The sequence below is a fragment of the Mustela erminea genome, chromosome 3, assembly GCF_009829155.1.
Source record: "Mustela erminea isolate mMusErm1 chromosome 3, mMusErm1.Pri, whole genome shotgun sequence".
Lineage (NCBI taxonomy): Eukaryota > Metazoa > Chordata > Mammalia > Carnivora > Mustelidae > Mustela > Mustela erminea.
Genome location: NC_045616.1, coordinates 34,211,177 through 34,235,614, shown reverse-complemented (window position 1 = coordinate 34,235,614; position 24,438 = coordinate 34,211,177). Strand labels below are relative to the sequence as shown.

Genomic DNA, 24,438 nt, shown 5'->3' with positions numbered 1-24,438 from the left:
TTTTCAGGCATTTTATTACTTTTGATATAATTGTGAATGATATTTTCTTCTCTTTCTGATACTTCATTATTAATGTATAGAAACAGCAGATTTTTGTGCATTGATTTTGTATTCTGCAACATTGCTGAATTTATTAGTTCTAACAATTTTTTGATGACTTCGTTTGGATTTTCTGTATATGATATGTCATCTGCAAATAGTAACAGTTTCACTGCTCCCTTTCTATTTGGGGTACCTTTTATTTCTTTGTCTTTCATAATTGCTCTGACTAGGACTTCCAATACTAAGTTGAATAAAAATGGCAAAAGTGGACATCCTTATCTTACTCCTGATCTTACAGGAAAAACTTTTCAGTTTTTCACCACTGAGTATGATATTAGCTATGGGCTTGTCATATATGGCCTTTATTATGTTGAGATACATTTTCTCTATAGCCACTTTGTTGAAAGTTTTTAAGCATAAGTGGATATTGAATTTTTTAATGCTTTTTCCACATTTATTGAGAAAATCATATTTTTTCATTCTATTATGTGATGTTTCATGTTGATCGATTTGTGTATGTCGAACCATTCCTTGCATCCCAGCTATAAATCCCACTTGATCATGGTGAATGAGTCTTCACATCACTTAAAGGTACTACCTCATATATATTTGATATTAGGTACCTCGTTTGCCTTTTATACATTGTCTTTAATACCAACTACATTCTTAAAAGCAAGAATGAAACTACATGGTGCAAGATTTTGACAGTAGTGGTAAAGTAAAAGAAGTTGAGACCTTGTCGGGGGAAAAAAATTTGTGAGGTACCCTATCAGAGAGTCGGTTGTCACAGAGGATTATTCCAAGATAAGTTATATTTAGGGCACAGGATCACCTGTAATGAAATTTTGTTAGGTTTTCATGCTGTGTTGATTTCCCCTTACTATATAAATTAACTCCTAGATCCATTCTAGTTTGACCATTTAACCAGAAGGTCTTAAAAAAAATAGTACCTTAACTTAAGGTAAAAGAAAATATTTTGTAGCTTCAATAATTACTGCATTCAGAATAATTTTTAAAAATTATATACTTGTCTTATTGGGAATTACTTAAAAAAGCAGACTGCAGAATTTAACTTTTCAACAATGTTCTTTCCATTTGCAGCTCATTTAAAAAGAGTATCAATTTGTTATGGACCATTTACATTTTAAGAACTTTTGGAAACTCTCTGTCCTTTAACCTAATGGAAGCAGACCACTTACTCTGGGCCGTCCACAGGGTGATACTCCTGGTTTCCTGGCCTTTTCTGGATAGCCCAAGGGTTCATTTTCATTACTTGTATTCCTTCCTCTTTTGTCTAGTTGCACTGCCTTATCATTAACTACTTATTTGATTTGACTTTCCTTCCTCCGGGGCCAGTAATTATTATACATGTCATTTGGGTCACTAACAGCAAAAACAACCAAACAGAAATAAAAGAATAATGGCAAAGAATGGATCTCACACCACTAACATTATTATTGTGAACTTTAAAAAAAAAAAACAAAAACTTTTACAAATTTGACAAGTAAAAAGTCTATTTTTACATAAGATTGCCTAACTTATCTGCTTAGTTTTTCATAATCATAAATAATCTGTTTTACCCTATATAATATTTAAGTATTACTATAATTTCTGTTTTATAGAGGAGGAAATTATGGCTCATAAAGGTTATTTAGTATAAACTTATAATTCAGAAGAGTTTCTGAAATAAACTGACCAGGACTAGTATTAGCTATCACCAGTACCCCAAGGATTTGTCAAAGTCCAAGGCTGGGCCCAGGAAGTATTTGAGAGTGTTTCAGAGTGATCCAACAGCAATGTGAGGAATATCTAGAGTATAAGAATACAAAAGGAGCAAATTTAGACGTATACTACTCCTGACATCCCTCTTTACCTCATATTACATAGCAGTTATGGGTTCAAGCATAAGTCTGTGGGATCTATAAACGATCACAGCAAAAGTAATCTTAAAAACAGTGCTTCCAGAAATACTGGTAATATTTCATTGTTAACCAGAACTTTTTCCCCCCACTCCTCATTGTTAATCAGGTGATCGAAATCTTCATGACTAACTTAATGTTGCATTATTTATAGACTCCCACCTCTGAGTAATTTCTCTGCATCTCTCTTAAAATGACTAGTCATTGTCTGACTTCCAGTTTCTTCTTTTTTTCTCATGCATTTTGGAATATTTGGAAAATTGAGCTAGCTCTTACTGATGACCTTTATTTTTCGGCTTCCCTTAAGAATGAGGAGTATACCTCTGATTGGGTCTTACTAGTTCCCCTTCTTTCACATCATCTAGGCATGAGAATAAGATGGTGATAAATCGCTTCAGAGTAGACAACTGTTTTAGAAACTCTTACATTCAGCAGTACTTACCAAGTCACTCTCACATGATGGACATAGTTAAACTGTAGGTATATCAAAGATCATAAACTCTTTACCTTCTAGGAGTTGGCCTCTAGGAGTTTACATTTGGAAAATGTTTCCACCAACAGATACACATAGAAGATCCACATTATTTTCTCATATTTGAATACTATCAAATTTGACTCCAACATAACTTATTTAATCCACAAGAGAACTATAAATTGGGTTTTGAAATACTGTTACCTCGTAAATTTTCTGCCAAAATTCTTACCCATTCTCTATGATGAAAGGAAGACAATAAAGTGAAATTACATTCACTTTTTCCTTGTTCCCTTATATCTACAGACTATATTTGAGATCCAAAATCTTACAGCTACACTCACCAAGTTCAGTATCAGATCGAGTGAGTGATGGTGGGATTGGTTCAAAGAGGGGCTGGTTTAAAGAAGTATTTCTATACATTTCTATTTTGTTCTAGTAGTGGTAGAAGAAGACTAAGAAGAGCAGATATTTACCAGAACACATTTTATCGTAGTTGAATAATACAGACCTATTGAAAACCAACTTAGTATTCAAAACCATGCTAACCACTGCTACACCTGGGAGGAAGGCAGGAGAGAAGAAATAATCCAATACAGTGAAAAAAAAACTTCTACAAGGGGTGATAAATATTTTTTAAAAACACCTTCTTTCTGGAAAAGTGGAGAGATAGTGGGAAGTTGTTGAAGGCTTTTTTGACACATGTATCTCCAGATCAGTGCTCTGGAGTGTGGATTGAAACATACATTCCTTCACCCTAAGTCCTGACTACAGGTCTTATAGTGAGTGCAGCATTGGACCATATTTCCTAAGTGAATGAATTGCAAAAAGTGGTGATTTTTAAAATTTTTCCCTAGCATTAATAAAATATTTTTCTCTATATGTACAGTTGGAAGTCAGATAAACAGTATCCTGGTTGTAGGAGGAAGACTGATCAGTATAGATACTAGAACCCCTGTGAAAGATTCTGGCTTGAGGGCACTGTGGCCAAATAAGAAAATGATACCCAGAAAAGGTTATAATTACCTCAAAGGGATGTATTCAAGCAGGTGTCATGTCAGATTAGATCCTGCAAAATTTTAGGGTCTCTTTCCCCCATGTAAGCTGCCCTGCAGTGTGCTATCAGATACTGAAGCTGAGCCAGGTCAGCTCAAGGGCTTACACTCCTCCTGACCTTGGTTCTAGACTAAACACTAACATGTGCTCTTGAATCATTGCTGGCACGCTAGGAGTCACTTAAAAGGATTCATTTCCTTTCACCAGTCTGCTCACATTATTTGAATAAATTATGATTGCACTGTGGTCTACATTTAAGATAGTAAGTTTTTTAGTTTAATAAAAATACTTTAAAAAAATAAATCCAGGGTTTTTTTTTTGTTTTAGTAAAATGAAAAGGTGTACTAAGGTGAAAGGAAAGTACTAGTTATTCTAGGCATTTTTTCCTCTCTGCTTATTCATTCAGCTTATATTCGTGTCATAAAATGAAAATAATATCCGATAAATAACTGACAATAACTTGAAAAGAATGCCTGTGTAATCTAAATTCTTCTAATGGTCCCTCTGTGTCATTTAATCCTTCATTTTAATAAAAACAGTTTTAGTTGTGTATTTGCACGTGGTTTTGTACAAAACGACTTACTTACTAGGCTGTACCTTCTTGGGATTGATGATAGAAGACCCAGAATACTGCATGTGCATGGTTGTGAAAAGGTCATATAAATAATAACAAAATAAAAAAAACTATATAAACAGTTAATGAAATGTTTACTGTTTGTAAAATAAAGTTTCTTGGGTGTGAAGGGGGAGATGTATTATTCGTTTTGGGTTGTTGATATTGGTAAAAGCCATCTTTTGTTGAATGAGGAAGGAAGATACTCAAGGATTTGAAGTCTGAATAATAGGAGTGACTTAGCTGGCAAACTGTAAGGCAGGGGTATTCCATTTTCTTGGTAGAGTTTGAGATCTAAGGAGAAAGTTCTTACTAATCCAGGAGTGAGTTAGTAAAGAGCCGGGGCTGAAGCAGCCATTCTGAAGCCTAAGTGGCAGATGCGCAGAAGAGGATTATAAACAGGACATGTAGAATGGAGCACCTTAGTAAACACATCACTGTTCTCAGGTGGTTTGCATCAGGTATGCAAGAAATGAGAGCCCTCATTATTGGGGAGGGGAGAGTTGAGAACAGGGAGAACTGCAGAAGAGATCCAGCTTTACCGATAGGTCATACATGCAGGTAACAGTGCTAGAGTATTCATGGAGAGGGATGGTATTGGGTAGTTAAGAGTGAAGGACTCCTACAGTTAATAAAACATGGCTGTATGCAAAGTGTCCAAAGTAGAGCATATTAAAATTGGAAACCCAGAAATGGGGACCAAATAATCCCCACATTTCCACTTTCCACTGGACTGACCTTCTGGGTCTACATTTGACTTTAGAGATCATTCTAGACCAACCTCTCTATGTAATGGACAGAATCCAGAGAAATTGAGCTCCTTACCTAACTTCCTACATTTGATTACTGACCAAGATGGGATGAGAAGGCCTTCTGCAAATTTAAATAGTGAAACCCCATTGAAATTAATCTTAAAACATATAGAAACTATTATTTTTCCTAGATAACTAGAATTTTATAGCATGCAGGTTTTTTAATCTCTTTCCTGAAAATACTTGTCCTACGAAAAACATTTAAGACTAAATTACTTAAATGTATCTTTTCCCCACTTAGATTTAAGAACATTCAGCATAGTCGGGAGCCTCTTCCTTGTGATCTGAATTAAGAAAAATATCTGTTGATGGTCAGACTTTCTTATGCTTGCAGAGGATCATCGTTGTTTCTAGCACAGACTTAAATTCACTAGAAATATTCCAAATAAGGCACTAATGTTTATTTCATATCCTAAATGAATTTTAAAGAAAAAGATATTTTCAATAACACAGCGAACCTGATTTAGCTTTTCCTTCTAAGCAGTTTCTTAGGAGAAAACTTCAGTATTCATCAGTGGTAGTGCCAATTTTGCCCAAAAATTTCAGCACAATAAAAATAGAAACAAATACAAACAGAAATTTGAATCATGGTTCTATGGATGTTTATACTTCTCAAGAGCCCTTTCTTTTAATTTTATTCTATTCCTTTAAAAATAAGTACAGGTGCTCTTTCTTTATTAGCCCTGTTGAAATCATGTTTCATCCTTCAAAGCCATTAACCTACCTTCTAAATCCTTGTCCGATCCTATAAGTCAGATTTCACTGCATATTAATGAATCATTGCAAGATATTATTGATGCATCTATTTAGCTATTATTTCACTGTTATTTTACTTATAGTTAATTTCTGATATTTCTGATATTTCTATCTTATTGGATTGAGAACAACTAGAAGATAGAAAATATATTTTTATTTTAGTGGAATTCTGTGGAATTGAATTAACCATGCTTATATATATATATATATATGTATATATTTATATTTACATATAAAATATTTTTATTATATATATATTTTAATATATATTTACATATTTATATATAAAATAAGGTACATCTATAGATAGCATGATAGATATAAATGTCTTATTTTTTCTACTGTGTATATATATCTTACTTTTTTCTACTCTCAAATTCTTTGAACATTATTCTTATATCCTTTCTAGATAGAACTCTCTGCTTCTGCCTAATGTATCATAAGAGGCTGTCTGTGAGATGGCTGGCAGAAAAAGTTAACTGTCACTTGAGAGGCTACCCACTGTGCAGTCTGCCAGGAACCCCCCATGGCTCCCTTTTCTGTGGAAGATTTTGGTGTTCTTCACTGTCATATGTGCCCCACTTGACATATGACAAATGCTCACTCTTTCAGGATACAACCACTGCTCTATACTTGGAAAGCTACTGTAGCCCAGAAAATTCTCATCTCTAGACAAAATACATGGATTTGAGACCCAGCACTGCCCTTTGTAGTGTATTCTTAGGAGAGTCTGAGGGTTCAATGAGGCAATGCCTATGACAATATATAGTCATAAACTATTAAATACATGAACCATGATTTTATATTATTTTTTAAAAAATTATTTAAGAGAGAATGTGTAAGCAGTGGGGAGGGGCAGAGAGAGAAGGATAGAGAGAATCTCAGGCAGACTCTTCACTGAGCACAGAGCCCTACACAGGGCTCGACCCACAATCCTGAAGTCATGACCTTAGCCAAAACCAAGAGTCAGCTGTTCGACTGACTAAACCACCCAGGCACCCCTGAAAGATGATTTTAATATTAAACTCCTCTACCAAGGGTTTTACTTCTTAGGGAACGGGAATATTGAAATCCAGTGTTTGTGGGCTAAGTACTACTTGTAATAAGATATTACCAAATAATTATATTTGTTGACTTTCTTAGAATGTCAGCAGTCTTATTATAATATATTTGTCTAAGATAGATCAAGTTAAGGATTTAATTGGCTAGAAAAGTCAATCCATACTAGGAAATTTTAATGCCTCTAATTCTTTTAATCTAATATGGGAAATCATTTTTTTCATCATTGACTATTCCTTTGTGGAAATATATTGGACTCATCACTTTGTACTTTTTAATTTTATAAAAGAGTTTATTTATTTATTTGAGAGAGTGAGCAAGAGAGAGGGAATACTAATAGACTAGGACCAGAGGGAGGGGGAGAAGCAGATGCCTTGCTGAGCAGGGAGCCCCATGTGAGGCTCGATCTCAGGACTCTGCTTAACCAACTGAGCCACCCTAGCACCCCTGTACTTTTTTATTCTAAATGCTAAATACTGTAGCTTTTTTGTTCTAAGCAAAGGCAGGAGTTAAAAAAAAATAGTGTAAACCCATACATTAGGATTTCTCTTAGTGTGTGTGTGTGTGTGTGTGTGCGCGCGCGCGCGCGTGTGCATGTTTTAAGATTTATTTATTTGCTTGAGAGAGAGAGAGTGCACATGGGGGTGGAGTGTGAGTGGAAGGGGCAGAGGTAGAGAGAAACAAGCAGACTCTGGGCTGAGCAGGGAGCCCAGTGCAGGGCTTGATCTCAGGACCCTGAGATCACAGCCTGAACCAAAGCCCAAGTCAGATGGTAACCAACTTTGCCACCCAGGTTCCCCTCCCTTAGTGTTTTTGAAGAAATAACTGAGACATGGTATCCTAGCACACTTAAAAACAAAACCTTACTTGAAACCTGAAATTATACAGAAAATTATCAACTTCTTACTACATAAAAAAGCCTCTTCAGATATTTGAAAGCAGTTTGGTACTGTCATTCTCATATATATATATATATATATATATATGTTTAGGATATCAGCAATTTCAGTTAATGTTTTTGTATTATATGCAGCATATCTCTTATGTTTTAACCAAATTCTTGATAAATATTTGAAAAAAAAAAAAAAAAAAACCAAAACCCTGCGATTCCAAGTCATTCATACCCCTGATAACTTCCTCACAGATCTCTATCAAGCCTTAAGTCAATATTCCATGGATATCATTCTTAAGCCCACAAATCCACTTGACTATGACTCTGTCCAGCCTGCTTCATCTCCATTTTAACCACAGGATTATAATGATGGGTTAAATGGCTTGCTGAAATCTTGTTGCATTATATTTATGGGCTTCCTCTGATCTATTGTTTTTATAGTACAAAAAAAATCTAGTAAGCTTTCTATTAAAATATGTTGAGAGATACTCTTCATTGATCTCTTGCATTCCTGTTTGTCTTAGAGGGTATGCTAAGAATAAAAGGCCCTGACTGATCTTTACCTGGGCCATTTCCCAGGGATGTATTTGTTAGTAAGCAACTTTGACGAATGAGGTAATGTCTCTCTCTGAGACAAAGAGCAGGCTTTCTCCCTGCCTGGTATAAAACAGAAGCTTTCCCAAACTCAAAGTTCCTCTTCTGTACTGTATCCTATTCTGTGTGCAGGCATCACATCTGGTCTTATTCACAACAGCTCCATTTTGGGCTCTGCATAATAAAGCCCTTCATCTCTGACCCATGAAGAAACAACAGGCTAACTTATTAGCTAGTAAGTAGGATAAAATCTTAGATCAAACAAAACAATATGTATGAAGGAGTACACTAACCTTAAGTATACAACTCAATCTTATAAAATAGATTAATTTTGCATGGTTTTGAACTTGGCATAAGTGGAATCAAACCTTATTATTCTTTTGGTCTAGTTTTTTCTCTGGCATCATGTTGAGAAGACTCATCCATATTTTGTTTGCAGAAATTCATTAATTTTCATTGCTATATGTTATTGTATTGTGTAAATACAACACTTTTTTCTATTCTATCATTTATGGACATTTGTGTTGATTCCAGTTTGGAGCTACTATGTTATTTTGAATATCCTTTTTTTTTTTTTTAAGATTTTATTTATTTGACAGAGAGAGCAGAAGTATGTAGAGAGGCAGGCAGAGAGAGAGAGGAGGAAGCAGGCTCCCCGCTGAGCAGAGAGCCCAATGCGGGGCTCAATCCCAGGACCCCGGGTTCATGACCCGAGCTGAAGGCAAAAGCTTTAACCCACTGAGCCAGACAGGCACCCCGAATATTTTTTGTTTTTAAATATTGATAACTAATTGCCATTATTTATTTATTTTTTATTTTGATCAGTTAGCCACTGTATAATACATCATTAGTTTTTTATATAGTGTTCAGTGAGTCATTAGTTATGTATAACACCCAGTGCTTTGAATATCCTTAAATACATTTTTTTGGTGTACATATCTGTTGGACATATCTACTTGGAGATAAACAGCTGGGCTATAGAATATACATATGTTTAACATTAGTAAAAAGTGCCAAAAAGTTTTCTGTGATGGTTGTACAAACTTACACTCCCGTTAACAAATAGTATCTCAGTTACTCTACATCCTTGCCAAAATGAGGTGTGATCAGTTTTGTAACTGTAGCTATTATGGTAGGTATGGAGCACCAAGATGGAGTTTTTTGGGTTTTGTGGGTTTGTTTGTTTTTTTTAAGGTTTTGTTTATTTGAGAGGGAGAAAGAACATGTGAGCCAGTGTCAGCATGAGCCGGGAACGGGGTGCTCAGAAGGAGAGGGAGAAAAATTCCCCACCAAGCAGGGAGCCGAAGGGGCTCCATCCCAGGACCCGAGATCATGACTTGAGCCCAGGGCAGACGCCTAACTGACTGAGCCACACAGGAGCAACAAGATATTCTGGTTTTAATTAGCTTTTTAAACTCACTGATTATGTTGAACATATTTGCATATACTTCTTGGTTCTTTGAATAGGCTTTTTTTGTGAAGTGCCTTGTTCAAGACATTTGCTCCTGTTACTCTTAGCTTGTCTTTTTCAAATAAGTTTGGAGGCGTTCTTTATATATCTGCATACAATTAATTTTTCATTACATGCATTATAAATATCTTCTTTTATAGTATGGTTTACTTTCTCACTATCTTAATGATTGATGTCTTTAGATGAACAGAAGTTCCAAGTTTTAATGTAATGGAGTTTATCCATCTTTTCCTTTAGGAGTACAGCTTTATGTGCTCCTATCCCTATGGGCTTATTTATGTGTGTTATTTTCTAGAGGTTTTATTGTTTTATCTGACATTTGCACATGTGATTTACCTGGAATCTTTTTTTTTTCATCCATAGTAGTGCATGCATCAGCATATATTTCTTTTTATTTCTGAGTAGCATTCCATTGTATACATGTGCAGCTATCTATCCACTTGAGTTTTCTCCAGTTTGGGGCTGTTATGAATGACACTGCCATAAATACATTTGTACAAATCTTTTTATAGCCATGTTTTCATTCCTTTTAGGTAAATACATAATAGTAGAATTGGTAGTTCCTACTGTAGGTGTGAGTTTAATTTTTATTAGAAACTGTCAGTTTTCCAAAGTGGTTATAGCATTTAACAAGCTACCAACAATGTATGAGAGTTTCAGTTATTCCACAATTTTGTTAGTATTTGATGTTGTCAGTCTTTTTAATTTTAGCCATTGTAGTACTTGTGAAGTGATACCTCCTTGTGGTTTTATTTGCATATCCTAATCATAAACAACATTGAACTCTCTGCATATTCTTAATTCTATATCTTTCTTTGGATATTTTTCTTGCCCATTTTTATGTGTTGTTTATCTTTTTGTTACTAAATTGCAGGAGTTCTTTCTATAACCTGGAATAAAGCCAATTTTGAAAGTTTGGGAGATCTATTGTACAAAAGTGTGGATAAATTTAATACTCCTAAACTAAACTATAGACCTAAGTATAGTAAAGTTGCTACATTTGGTTGTGTTGTTTTTACCACATTTTTTTTTTTAAATTTAAAGAGAAAGTCAGTTCTATGGCTTACCTATTATTCACTTTCATGATGTCTTTTGATAAGCAACAGTTTTCTTTTGTTTGGTTTTAATTTGGGTGCTGTCCATTTTTTAAATTTATTTTTTTATTATTTTTAGGGGTTGCTGTTCATTTTAATTTGCTTTCTTTTCCTTTGTGTTCCTTTATGGTTACTGCTTTTTTTTTTTTTTAAGATTTTATTTATTTATTTGACAAAGAGAGAGATCACAAGTAGGCAGAGAGGCAGGCAGAGAGAGAGAAGCAGGCTCCCCACTGAACAGAGTACCCAATGCAGGGCTTGATCCCAGGACTCTGGGATCATGACCTGAGCTGAAGGCAGAGGCTTTAACCCATTGAGCCAGCCAGGCACCTCTATGGTTACTGCTTTTTGAGTCCTAAGAAATCTTCTCCTGTATCAAGATCATAAAGATGCTTTCTTACATTTCCTTCTAGGAAGTCTATACTTTAGTTCTAGAAGTCATTTGAATTAATTTTGTTTATGATGAGAGGTAGGGATTGAACTTCTGTTTTCCCATGCAATTATCTAGCTCTTTCACTACAAGTTCTTCACAATAATTTCCTTTCCCCATTGAATCGCTTGATGTCTATGTGGTAAATGAGTCAGACACATATAGGTGTGTTTTTTGGGGGGCTCTGTTCTGTCTCATTGATCTGCTTGGTTGTCTTGAAGCCAAAACACATCCCTGACTACAACTTTATAGTAGTGCTTCTCTTCCCAATTTGCTCTTTTTCAACATTTTCCTTTATTTTAGATCTTTTGCATTTCCATGAAAAATTTAGAAGCACCTTGTAAAATTCAACCAAAAAAGCCTGCTTAGAATATGGTTGAGATTTCATTCATTCTGTTGATCAATTTGAGGAGAATTAACTCTTAACAGTCAATATTAATCTTCCATTTTTATGGGCTTAATATATTGTTGGATTTAATTTACACTTCTTTAATTTCTCTTAGCAATATTTTATAGTATAAAAGGTGTAACATATTCCTCTTTAAAATTGTTTCTAAGTGCTTTGTTGTTGGGTGGATTTCTTTGATGCTGTTGTTACAAAAGATACTTTTCTAGTTTTGGACTCTTGATTCACCCAATACAATTCAAGGTGAATTACAGTTAAGATAACCCTGGGAGGATGAAATTATCAAGAGCTACTTCAGAAAAGAACAATCTGTCATAGAGAGAACCACTTGTACAGAGACATGTGGGTCACATAAATAATCAAGTTTTATGTTTAGTGAGTCACAAAGTCAGAAGAGATTCTGCTGTAGGCTATCTCAGGTTTCTGATGAGTGATTTAAAAATTTCTATACTTTTCTCCTTGATGGCTGAGGATGGCGGTTAGGATTTGGCATGAAAGTAGGGAGAGAAACAGTTAGATTTTGCTTTAATAACAGACAGTGGATTACAGTTGGGAAGGGTGGCAGAAAATTTATGTTCTCAATATAAATGTGTTTCATGTGTGAATGTGATACAAGGATAATTTAACATACAAAAATATGTAAATATGACATACCACATTTGCAGAACAAAAGACCAAAATCCAGGATCATCTTAATTGATATAAAAACGGCATTTGGCAAAATTCGGTGAATGAAAGGAAATTACCTCAAGGTAGTAAAGTTCATATAAAAAAGTTCTCAGCTAACATTGTAATCAATGATGAAAAAGTGAAAGCTTTTCCCTAAGATTAGGACCAAGACAACCCAATTTCACCCTTTTGTTCAACATAATACTAGGGGCTTTAGCCAGAGCAATTAGCCAGGAAAAAGAAAAGACATCCAAATTGGAAAGGAATAAGTAAAATCATCTCTATTCTCAGCATGATCTTATTTGTAGAAAACGTTAAAGATTGCACACAACAAAACCTGTTAGAACTAATAAAGAAGTTTAACAAAGTTCCCAGACACAAAATCAGCGCTCAGAAATCAGTTGTGTTTTTATACAGTAGTGAACAATCCTAAAAGGAAATTTTTCTTTGAATCCACTTATCCTAACATCAAAAAAAGAATAAATTATTTAGGAATACACCTAACCAAAGAGCTAAAACATTTGTACACTGGAAACTATAAAACATTGCTGAAAGAAGTTAAAGAAGACACAAGTAAATGGAAAGTCATCCTGCTTTCATGGATTGGAAGTCTTAATATTGTTAAAATGCCCATACTACCCAAAGCCATCAATAGATTTGATGTACTCCCTACCCTACAAAACCCCAATGGCATTTTTCTTTCAGAAATAGAAAAAATTCTAAAATTTGCATAGAATTTCAAAGGATCCACAACAAGCAGTCTTGATAAGGAAGTATAAAATTGAAAATCTCACACTTCATGATATCAAAATATATTACAAAATTCCAGTAATCAATAGTATTATATGGTATAAGGACAAATAGAACAATGAAACAAAATACAGATCCTAGAAATAAACCCTGGCATATACAGTCAAATGATTTTTGACAGAGATGCCAAGAATAGAGAGAGGATAATCTCTTTAATAAATGGTGTTGGAAATACTGGATATCCACAGGTAATAGAGTGAAGATGGATCCCTATTTTAACCATATAAAAATATTAACTTGACATGTATTAAAGATCTAACTGTAAGACATGAAACTATAAAAATCCTATAAAAATCATAGGAGAAAATCTTCATGACCTCAGAATGGGCAATGATTTCTTGGATATGATACCACAAGCACAGGCAAAAATAGATAAATGGGACCACATCAGACTTAAAAACTTCTGCACAGCAAAAGAAGCAGTCAGTAGAGTGTAAAGGTAATATATAGATTGGAAGAAAAATTTGCAAACCATTTATCAGATAAAGGATTAGTACCCAAAATATATAAAGAATTCTCGCAACTCAATAACAAAACAAAACAACAAATATCTCGATTAAAAAACAAGCAAAGGACTGGAATAAACATGGCTGCAAAGAAAATACACAAATGGCCAACAAGCATAGGAAAAGATGTTTGATATCAATAGCCGTCAGGTAAATGCAAACAGGTGATATTACCTTACACCCATGAAGATGGCTACCATCAACCTGGAAAATAACAAGTCTTTGCAAGCATGTGGAGAATTTGGAATCCTGTGCACTGTTGGTGTGATTATAAACTGGTGCAGTCACTATGGAGAATGGTATGGAGAGTCTTCAAAAATTAAAAATGAAACTCAGTGTGATCCCTCAATTCATCTTCTGTGCATTTATCCAAAAGAATTGAAAACAGGATCTTAAAGAGATACTGTACACCCATGTTCATTGCAGCATTATTCACAGTAGCCTAGAGGTCGGAACAGCCTACCTGTCCATCAGTGGGTGTGTGGATTAAGAAAATGAGCCATATACATACAGTGGAATGTTTTTCAGTCTTAAAAAGGAAAGAAACCTATCCTATTCTGCAACATGGTTAAAACTACAAGACATTAAATTAAGTGAAGTAAGTCAGCCACAAAAGGACAAATACTATATAATTCCGCTTACATGCAGTTTTAAAGTAATCAAACTCACAGAAACAGAAAGTAGATTGGTGGTTGCCGAGGCTGCTGGCAGGGGGGCACAGGGAGTTGGTCAATGAATATAGAATTTCAGTCATGCAAGAAGAAAAAGTTCTAGAAATCTATTGTATCACACTGTGCATAGAGTTAACAACATACTATACACATAAAATTGTTAAAACATAAGTTCATGGTATGTATTTTTTACCACAACTTTTTAAAAAGTGAAAAAAGGAGACTTTGTTATCTTGGTTTAGTCTGACTTTTTTTCTTAACACTTAAGACATTTCCAGCTCTTTGCTTCAATGTGTTCTTTAAATGTACATTTTAAAGTAATATTTTTGTAATCATAGGAAGTTTCATAACTGGTGAATATATCTGTGTTCAAAACTATTACATATATTCTAACTATAACCAACAAAAACTGTGTAAGATGAACATGTAAATATACATTTCTAATCATTTTAAGATTTTATTTATTCATTTGACAGACAGAGATCACAAGCAGGCAGAGAGAGACAGAGGGAAGCAGACTCCCTGTTGAGCAGAGAGCCCAGTGCTGGACGGGATCCCAGGATCCTGAGATCATGACCTGAACCAAAGGCAGAGGCTTAACCCACTGAGCCACCCAGGCTCCCCTCTAATCATTTTAAATACTACTATGAAATAGATCTTATAAAGTCATCATTGGTATCACTGATTTGGAGACCTTAATGTCCCTAAAAATTGAGCCTATGATAAGTTCAATTTCTAAAAATACTTTTAGCTTTTATAAACATATTTCTCTTATTAAATTTAAATGTATTTTTGCATGTGTTCTTTTATCCCATATCTCTTTATCATATGATCTCTCTGATATGAGGAATTTGAGAGGCCGGGAGGAGCATTATGTGGGGAGGGAGGGAAAGAATGAAACAAGATGACAAACCATAAGAGACTCTTAATCTCACACAACAAACTGAGGGTTGCCAGGGGATGTGGGGTATGAAGAGGGTGGCTGGATTATGGACATGGGGGCGGATATGTACTTTGGTGAGTGCTGTGAAATGTGAAGCCTGATGATTCATATACCTGTACCCCTGGGGCACATAACACATTATATGTTAATAAAAATAATTTAAAGAAATCTGACTAAGGAAACTTGAATTAATACCTTTTTTTTTTCTCTGTAAGTTGTCCTATAGCAGATAGAGGCATCAAAACAAGTATTCCACTGATTTCTTTTTAAATGCGTTATAGCATCTAAGTATTTGTACTGTGTTCCAGGAGGCTTTAGAGCTAACGTCCTCTATACCTGATTTTCCTGTCTTTTCTTGTCTTTACACTTTATACCAAAGATAGTTTTGAGGAACATAAGCCACAGAATGGAAAAGTGAGTAGTTTGGCACAAAGGAGAGAGATAGGCAGTGGAACTGCTTTGCTTCGGTGGCAGACAGTGTGTTGTGGACAGGAGGGGTTGGGGATTTACGATCTCAGTCCATGTATTTTTGTGTATATAAGTATATTTATAGGTCTTAGGAATAAAATTAGTTGATGAATCTATCTTTCTAGCTTCCTCTTTGAGCATTAAAACATAACACTATCAAACTGTTGCAATTAAACACATAGTAAAAAGTAAAATCTTGGTTGAAAGTAGACAAGGGAACCATGGGAATCGTTTAAATGAAAGGGACTACACCTGTATGGAATACTGAGCAATAAATATCTTAAAACAAGAGTAAAGAACAAGATAACAACTTTTTTAGGCTTTGAGGGCCCTACAATCTCTGTTGCAACTCTGTCACAAAATGAAACCATCTATAGACAATATGTAAAGGAAGTAAAGCTTTATTTAACAACAACAACAACAAAAATAAAAAAAGCAAGAAGCTGGTTTTGGCCTCCAGACATAGTTTGCAAACACTTGCCTGACAATTTCAGTAGTATCACCAAAAGCACCACCCTAAAAATAAAAGGTAAATTCAGTTCCTTCCTCCATAATGTGAAAGAGCTGATTATGTCCCAAGGGCCTTCTAGCACTGACATTCTGAGACTTTGTGAAAGTTGACTCTCTCATCTGTTGTGGCAATTCATATAATGTCTGGCAAGATTATAGCTGGTGCCCCTTGAACCAGCAAGTTAAACATACTGTGAAATGTACTCCTTTATTTCATAGAACTGTTATCATGATTGCTATTGAGTAATATTCTCACAGAGCGTCAGCAAAGGAGAAATGCAAAAGGTTCCCACTATTGTGCAGTGTTAGCAGAACATGGCTATTAAGGAACTTTATCAGAAAAGACTGATGTCATGTATTAACCCAAATTGGGAAAACCATACACTCAGCTCCACATTTGGCCTAGCTGAATGATGTTACTTAGGTACCAAGCTGTTCCGTAAGTGCTGCTTTAAAAAGAAAATGGAATCAGGGGAGCTAGTGTATTCTTGTAGTCATTTTCAGTTATTCATTGTTTCATCTTACTCATCTTCACAAACTGACCCATTTCTAGCTTATTGCTGAGTCTTTTCCGATCTAATGCTTTAGTCTTCACTTGGAAAATTCTTAATATAAGCCCTCAGCACGACGGCCGACAACAAGAGCATCCTCCTGGCTAATCTCCTTCTGTGCTGTCCATCTCTCCTGCGTGTACCTTATATGCAGCATTTTCTTCTTCAAGAACTTGTTTTGGCTTATCTCCTATTATTTAGAATCATTCTGTGTTGGGGCATCTGGCTGGCTCAGTCAGTTAAAGCATCTGCCTTTGGCTCAGGTCATGATCCCAGGGTCCTGGGATTGAGCCCCCATGTTGGGCTCTCTGCTCAGCTTTTCCTTTTCCCTCTGCCCCTCCCCCTCTTCCTGCTCTCTCTCTCTCTCTCTCTCTCTCTCAAATAAAGTCTTTTAAAAATAATAAAAAATAAAATATTTTGTGTTTCATGGAGAACAGTTTCCATCACCACTCATTGTTTATGATTAACATACGTCTTTTTCCCCTTATTTTTGATGGTTCAGTTAACACCTGTAACTCTCATCACTATGGATTAAAGAGAAAAAGTTGTTTGTTTTTTTTAAATAAAAACTCTGAACAGTGACATAAATGGGGCCTCCAAAATACCTCCCTACAACTTAATAGTTGCTTATCCTATTTACATTTCTAAGTAAACACAATTAAACCAAACTTGTCAGGAATAAATTTATATCCTAAAAAACAAGGGTAATGAACTATATATTTTATATATTACTGGGGACTGATATCTCTTAATTTAATAAATTCTGAAGCTATTTGAAGATAAATTAAAATCTCTGCATGATTCAGTGACAAGAAGTTATTAGTGGTATAGCCCCGACAATCCCTTTTCTCTAATAACAAATTGATAAATTAGTATTCTTATTTATATAATAATCTCTCTGAGTTTATTGAATGTGATCAGTTCCCCACAGTCCATGAATACTGAAAGAACAGATAAAATCAAATTTCCATATCATAGAAAGTACTGTGGAGAATAACAGCCTTCTATTCTACTAGAAGTTGGCTGCAACCAATAATAAACACTTCTATTTATTGTTTCCTACTTATCCCAGACATTTAATATGTATTACCTTTTAAAATTCTCAAATAAACTTCTGATACAACTAGGTATCCATTAGGAACCTTGGTGTAGCTGGTACAGAAGATGTATTAAAAATTACTGAGATTTGGGGCAGCTGGGTGGTTCAGTCAGTTAAGCATCTGACTCCGTTTCAGCTCAGGTCATGATCTCAGGGTCCTGAGATCAAGCCCTGCTTGGGGCTCCACACTCAGCGGGGCCTCTGCTTGAGGCTCCCTCTGCCCTCAGTCAGAGAGGATGCCCTCTCTCTCTCAAAATAAAGAAATCTTAAAAAAAAAAAAAAAAGAATGCTGGAACACTGAAAAGAACTAAAATAAAATAAAGTCAAATTCATTTATTAAAAAAAATAGGTTTATCAGTTCACTTAATTGAAAAATCTAGAAGGAAGTCCCTGTTTAGTCAGTGTTTGATCCAGTGGCTCACATGTGTCGCCAGAAACCATTCTCTTTTCTTCATTATTTTCTGCTTTCCTTGATGATAGCTTTACCCCTAGTCTGCCAGTCCTCGTGGTGCTGTATGCTGTCTTGTACACTTCCAGTGGCAGAGAATGCTTCTTTCCTGGTGCTTCTCTCAAAAACCAAAGTTTCATTCCCCTCTTAAGCATCTCCTTTTGTCTCAGTGGCCCAAATTAAGCCGTGTGCCTATCCCTGAACCAGTCACTTGGACAGGGGAATGGGCTTCATTCATTGCGTGGAGCCAATCTAGGGCCACCTTTCTTGTTGAGGGTGAGGTGAATACTTCCCAAAATGGGACAAGGGCAGGAAATTGAGGCAAGTAAGGGAACATAGATATGTGACTAACAACCTGTCTCTACTACAACTCTTTCTTTCTTTAGATTCAAAATAACTCAAGCAAAAATAAGAAATAGGAGTGGTATTGTGTGTATGATGTGTTCTAGGCAGGGGCTTAGTGTTTTAGATACATTTTTAGTCTTCAAAACCATCTTGAGAAATAAATGGAATTAATTCTTATTTAAAAGGAGTTTAGAGGGGCGCCTGGGTGGCTCAGTGGGTTAAAGCCTCTGCCTTCGGCTCAGGTCATGATCCCAGGGTCCTGGGATCGAGCCCCGCATCGGCCTCTCTGCTCGGCGGGGAGCCTGCTTCCTCCTCTCTCTGCCTGCCTCTCTGCCTACTTGTGATCTCTGTCTGTTAAATAAATAAAAAATCTTTAAAAAAGAAAATTAAAAATAAAAGGAGTTTAGAAAGGTAAGGGGCACCTGTATGGTTCATTCGGTTAAGCCTTCAGCTCAGGTCATGATTTTAGACTCCTGGGATTGAGCCCCATATCAGGCTCCCTGCTCAGTGCGGAGTCTGCTTCTCCCACTCCTTCTGCCCCTTCCCCCCGTTTGTGCACTCACTCTCTCTCTTTCTCTCTCAAATAAATAAATACTAGGAAAAAAAGATTAAACAGATTTTTTAAAAAGATTAAAATTGCCCGAGGCCACATAGGTAATCAGAACTAGGTCAGTCTGACTTCAATATCCATGGTCTTTTCATGATGTCATGCTATCTCCCTAATAAACCAAAAATTGACTATACAAACATATGAAGTATCATCTTAGAAATATATCACTGATGAAGATTTCTAGAAGATAATCCATCCTGTTTTGGTTTAATGTACAGTATACCTATATAGAAATAATCCTTGTTAAGACAGATTTACGAAAGGGAAATTAATATCTTGTTTTGCCCACTATGAACACCCAGATCCTTCCCTCAGTGGTCAGGTATGTTACTCTATACTATATGCACACATACATATATACATACATGCATACACATAGAAACATATGTATTATATATATGATTATTGTGTCTATCACAAATTCTAAGAGAGGCTCTTTAACTTGGCACTTAATGAAAATGGCAGGGGAATGAGTTAAAAGGAACAGACACTATCCTCTACAATAACTGACAGTGAATACTAAAAACTCTATCATCTGATGTCACTCTCTGGTTGTTGTTCTTAATGGTAATAATCAAGTATTGTGCCTCGGGGAACCTTTCTGGCCCAGTCTGAATTATTTCCTAGGCCAGAAATGTCTCATACTCTGTCCCCCAAGGAGTTTACTTCTTGCTTCAGGGTTCTTATTGCTTGCATCTGCCTGAAGCTCAGGCTTTCAGTACTGAATCACAATTATTTAACTTTTATTTAAGGCTTTGCTTCTCTGCAGTATTCTGCAAGAAGCTGACTAGGGCTGTGGAATGGTGCAGCTTTCCTATTTTACTTAAGATCATTCTGTCTGTGTCTTGAATAACTATAAGTTGGAAATAAATTTAAAATTCACTTTAATAATTTAATGATTTTAAGCAAGAAATTTCTCTAAGTCAGAAATATTTTGGGATTAACTAAGAGGCAATCAGATAAGCCTTCGTCTGTATCTTTGGCTGTGTCTCAGTATTTCGAAATAGCTGTATGCCATTTGCTGTCTAGTACTTTACCTTTATTGTCTTGGCATCACTTTTCAGGCAATTTGTAATGCTGTTTAAGTGCTGTCTTTTCTTTATTATATTATGCATTTGTTATTTTACAATTTTATCTACCAGGGATTGCCTCTTTGCAAATCATTTTTAAAAAGATGCAGTTTTCAAGGCATTAGTGTTAGGGAAGCATCTATCAAAATGAGCTCAGTCTTAAATGGGCAAACTTTTATTGATGGAATTTAAAGAATTTTATGGCATCCATCGGGTGCCATTGATAAGAAATGTAATATCCTTTTTTCAACACTATTTTAACATTTAACAAGTACTTGAAAAGCATAGTTCTCACCATTGGAGAGGGACTAGGGAAGAAATGTTAAGATTAATGATAAAATGATTCTGGTCTTCATGGGAAGCTAAGAAGCTGCAAGAGGAGATACGTATACGTTGTTTACTCACTCATTCAAGCGATATTTACTGAGGTGTTGTTACATGCTAGAACATGATATGGTAGCCTCTGAAATTATAATATTGAGCAGCAGAGGCACAATTCTCTTCCTAGGGTTTACCGTTTGGGGCAGGGTTTAAGGGGTAAAGGAGGATTCACCAAAGGAGTAAGTTTAAAGAAGAGGAGGCAGATAGAAAAACGCTGAATATGATCTAACTTGGGAAAGAAATGTTAGGATTTCACAGAACACTGAGGTTATGTCATAGGATGCTTTAAATCAAATTCCAGAAAAGCTCTTTCCATTTGAAAGCTATTCCAAAGCTTAAACAAAATGCTGTGTGGTTTCAAGACCAGAAGTCTGAATTGTTTCTAAAATAGGCCAACATATATCTAACAAAAGAATATTGGTATATATATTATAATTATATATGAATATTGGTCCAAGGAATAACTTGAACTAAATATTGATTTCGAGTCCACTTAATTGGTATACCTATTAAGTAGAAAATTAATGGTTAATTTTGCTGTTTACTGTTGCTTTTATAGTTCAGAAAATTAAGTTAAAACTTGACAGAGACCATGTCAATAATCTTCCTAGTAATTGAAAACATTTGATATTTCTTTAAAAGAAACAGAATAAAGAAATTATCTGACACCATTAAGATTATTTTTAAGCATATAGCTGTTGATTTTGTAAATTAGTCCACCTAAATTTTCTAACACTGGATTGTCAATAAGAGAAGTTGTTAGAGAAAGACCTGGCGAGTGTTTATTTGCCAGGTATTCTCGTTAAAGAAAAAGCCATTAAGTCTTCACCTCTAGAGTTGTTCTATTTAAGGAAGCCTGGATCCCTGGTGAAGAGGATTACAAAATTCAGGAAATGGCAATTAAAATGCTAATCCCTCTTGAAAAATTCTGGTTTAGAATCTGAGGCACTAATAGAGAAAGTGGGAATGATTGTTTGTTTTTTTTTTTTTAAAGATTTTATTTATTTATTTGACAGAGAGAAATCACAAGTAGATGGAGAGGCAGGCAGAGAGAGAGAGAGGGAAGCAGGCTCTCTGCTCAGCAGGACTCGATCCCAGGACTCTGAGATCATGACCTGAGCGGAAGGCAGCGGCTTAACCCACTGAGCCACCCAGGCACCCCGGGAATGATTGTTTTGAGAGAACATTCATTTAGCTTTTTTTAAAAAAATGCAATTACACTCTACACTAACAAGGAAGAATAATCAAGCCTTCATACAGCCTTTAATGCGATGTGAAGAATGAATGAACAGTTGAAGTTTAACACTATTCTAATATGGTTGTGACTTGGTCGATGACTCCTCAAACTTTGGAAATGTGGCTAGTGCTTCTAAAATCTGAATTTTGGATCTCATTTAATTTTATTCAATTTAAATGGATATGATTGAGTTACTAGAAAATATTAAATGTTTGAAACAACATAGGCATGTGAATCTTCTGTTTCGACTATAAATTTTATGAAATTTTAACACAGATCAAATATTTGAGATGTCCCACAAAATGTAAAATAACCAACATATTTTAAAGAATGAGGATGATAAAACTGTAAACTATTTTTACTATAATTTTGTAGTGATACATATTGGTATATTTTGGATATATTGGGCTAAGGAAAAAATACATTATTGAAATGACATTCACCTTTTTGTTGTTGTTACTTTTCTAAATGTGGCTACCAGAAAATTGAAAGTTACTATATCTCTTTTGGACCATGCTGATTTAAAGAGTTGCTCTAAGACATCACTGAAATCCATTTTATGTGCAAAATGCAATCTGGTTCAGCAATTAAATCATATCAAAGACCATAGTTCCCCCCTCTCTCGCTCTACCATCGGTGACTTGTTATAAGCAGTCACTGCATCTGATAACTAATTTGATACCATTTACATTTTAAATTCATAATAGCTATAATCTTTTATTTGCTATTAGAAAAAATAAAATTTTGCATAAAATTTTACCCAGGGAAATCAATGAGAAATTACAACAGAGGCATTATATGATTTTGTTTGAATATTATTTTGTGTTGGATGATACACAGTGTGAAACACTTAAAGTACTTAAACTGTACCTGGGAAAGTTTATGGTATCTATTTTCTAATAAGTGTGTTCTTTTCATCTTTTGTTTTATGCTCACCTCAAACAAAATGGGCAGAAAGCAATGGCTGAGTGTGTAGTTCTTACGGTTTTGTCCAGTATCTCCAGTAGGCAGTACATCATGATTATATCTCATTGTTCATCTGTCAATCCTTCTAGGAGGTGATTTCCTGTCCTTTCTGAGAAAGAAGAAAGATGAGATAAAACTCAAACAATTAGTGAAATTTTCATTAGATGCTGCTTCTGGTATGTCCTATCTCGAGAGTAAAAACTGTATACACAGGTAAGAAGAACATTTTTTAAACATTTTCTGGTTTTACCAATAGAATGCTAGAAAAATGACATATTTACTGCAATACAGCACTGATGTTCTTTCACAAAACTTACATATTTTCTTGTTGGATTTCATGTTTTGTGGGAAGCCTTCTTGGATAATTGTTTTTATATACTTTACAGAAACACTTGTCTTTTGTCTTACTTGAGGTAAGTACACCTCATTAGACAATAAGCTACATTCTGATTAAAATCTTTTGTATTATAATCATGAATGAATACTGATAAGATGTACCACCAAGTTTGTCATGTAATCAGCTACAATCTTAGAGCCAAATAAGACTGTTCATCTGCCCCCAATCTCATTTTGCAAAGAAATTACTTATAAAGTCATGGCAGAGCATAATAGTAAAACAATTCGTGACAGTGAATTGGCCAAGGGTAGAAGATACTAGCATAATAGCTGTTTCAAAGGAGATTTTAGAAAACTTTGTCTAATTACATCAAGAGCAGTGACTTGGTTGTAATGTTTTTATAGATTGTGGTTTTAGGTGCTTATAGCTGCAAATGTTCTTTACTGCTAAATGTCAGAACAACATAAGATGTCTTGCTGATTTCTTGTGAGATCCTAAATATGGCTAAGTGTATGTAAGCAAAAGGAAGTGGGGGCATTGATGCAGTTTTTATTCACTGGAAATAGCATGTAATACTATTTAACACGGAGCAAAGTTCATTGTCAGGTTGAACTATTATGGACATGATCTAAATTGGTTCAGTTATTGATGTATGTTTTCTCTGATGTGTTTCATTAAGCACGCTTTGATTTAACATTCTGGTAAAATTGTATAATGTGTGATTATATAGCAGAAAAAAAGTACCTTTACCTGAAATGTATACTGATTTGATCTCAGTGTGTCAGTGGCATGTCCCATCTACCCCACCCCAGCCCCTATCCCCTGCCTCTGTTTTTTAGTTGGGCCAAGAAAGAATTTAGAGCCCAGCTCTCGAGTAAACAAGAATTTAATAGCAGTGAAAGCAAAAGTACACTTTTAAGGTGGACAAGTGGACAGACCTAGAGACCGCAACTGCACTGGGGGTCGGTGTGGTCTCTCTCTTTTATGCTTGCAAGGGTTATAGCTAGGGTGGTTTCTGACTAGGGTAGTCTGTGAAGGAGTTTTGGGCCCCATATGGCCCTTATCAGAGCTTCATAGACCCATCCTACTGCAAGGGGAATAGAGGATCAAGACCACAGTATAAATGTGTTCTCCTGAAGCTATAGGTCATTATACAACAGCAGTTATAAGGAAGAGTACATGTGTGTGCCCGCAGAGTTTT

The 24,438-nt window shown here is 35.3% G+C and overlaps 1 protein-coding gene across 5 annotated transcripts in view; it reads left to right on the top strand.

Moving 5' to 3' along the window:
• Positions 1-24,438, top strand: part of FER (FER tyrosine kinase) — a 468,361-nt gene that overhangs the window by 329,254 nt on the left and 114,669 nt on the right. For all 5 annotated transcript variants that reach the window (XM_032335588.1, XM_032335590.1, XM_032335589.1 and 2 more), the window contains one exon: positions 22,990-23,113. In XM_032335588.1, coding sequence (XP_032191479.1) covers positions 22,990-23,113 — 124 coding nt within the window. The remainder of the gene's footprint in view (positions 1-22,989; positions 23,114-24,438) is intronic.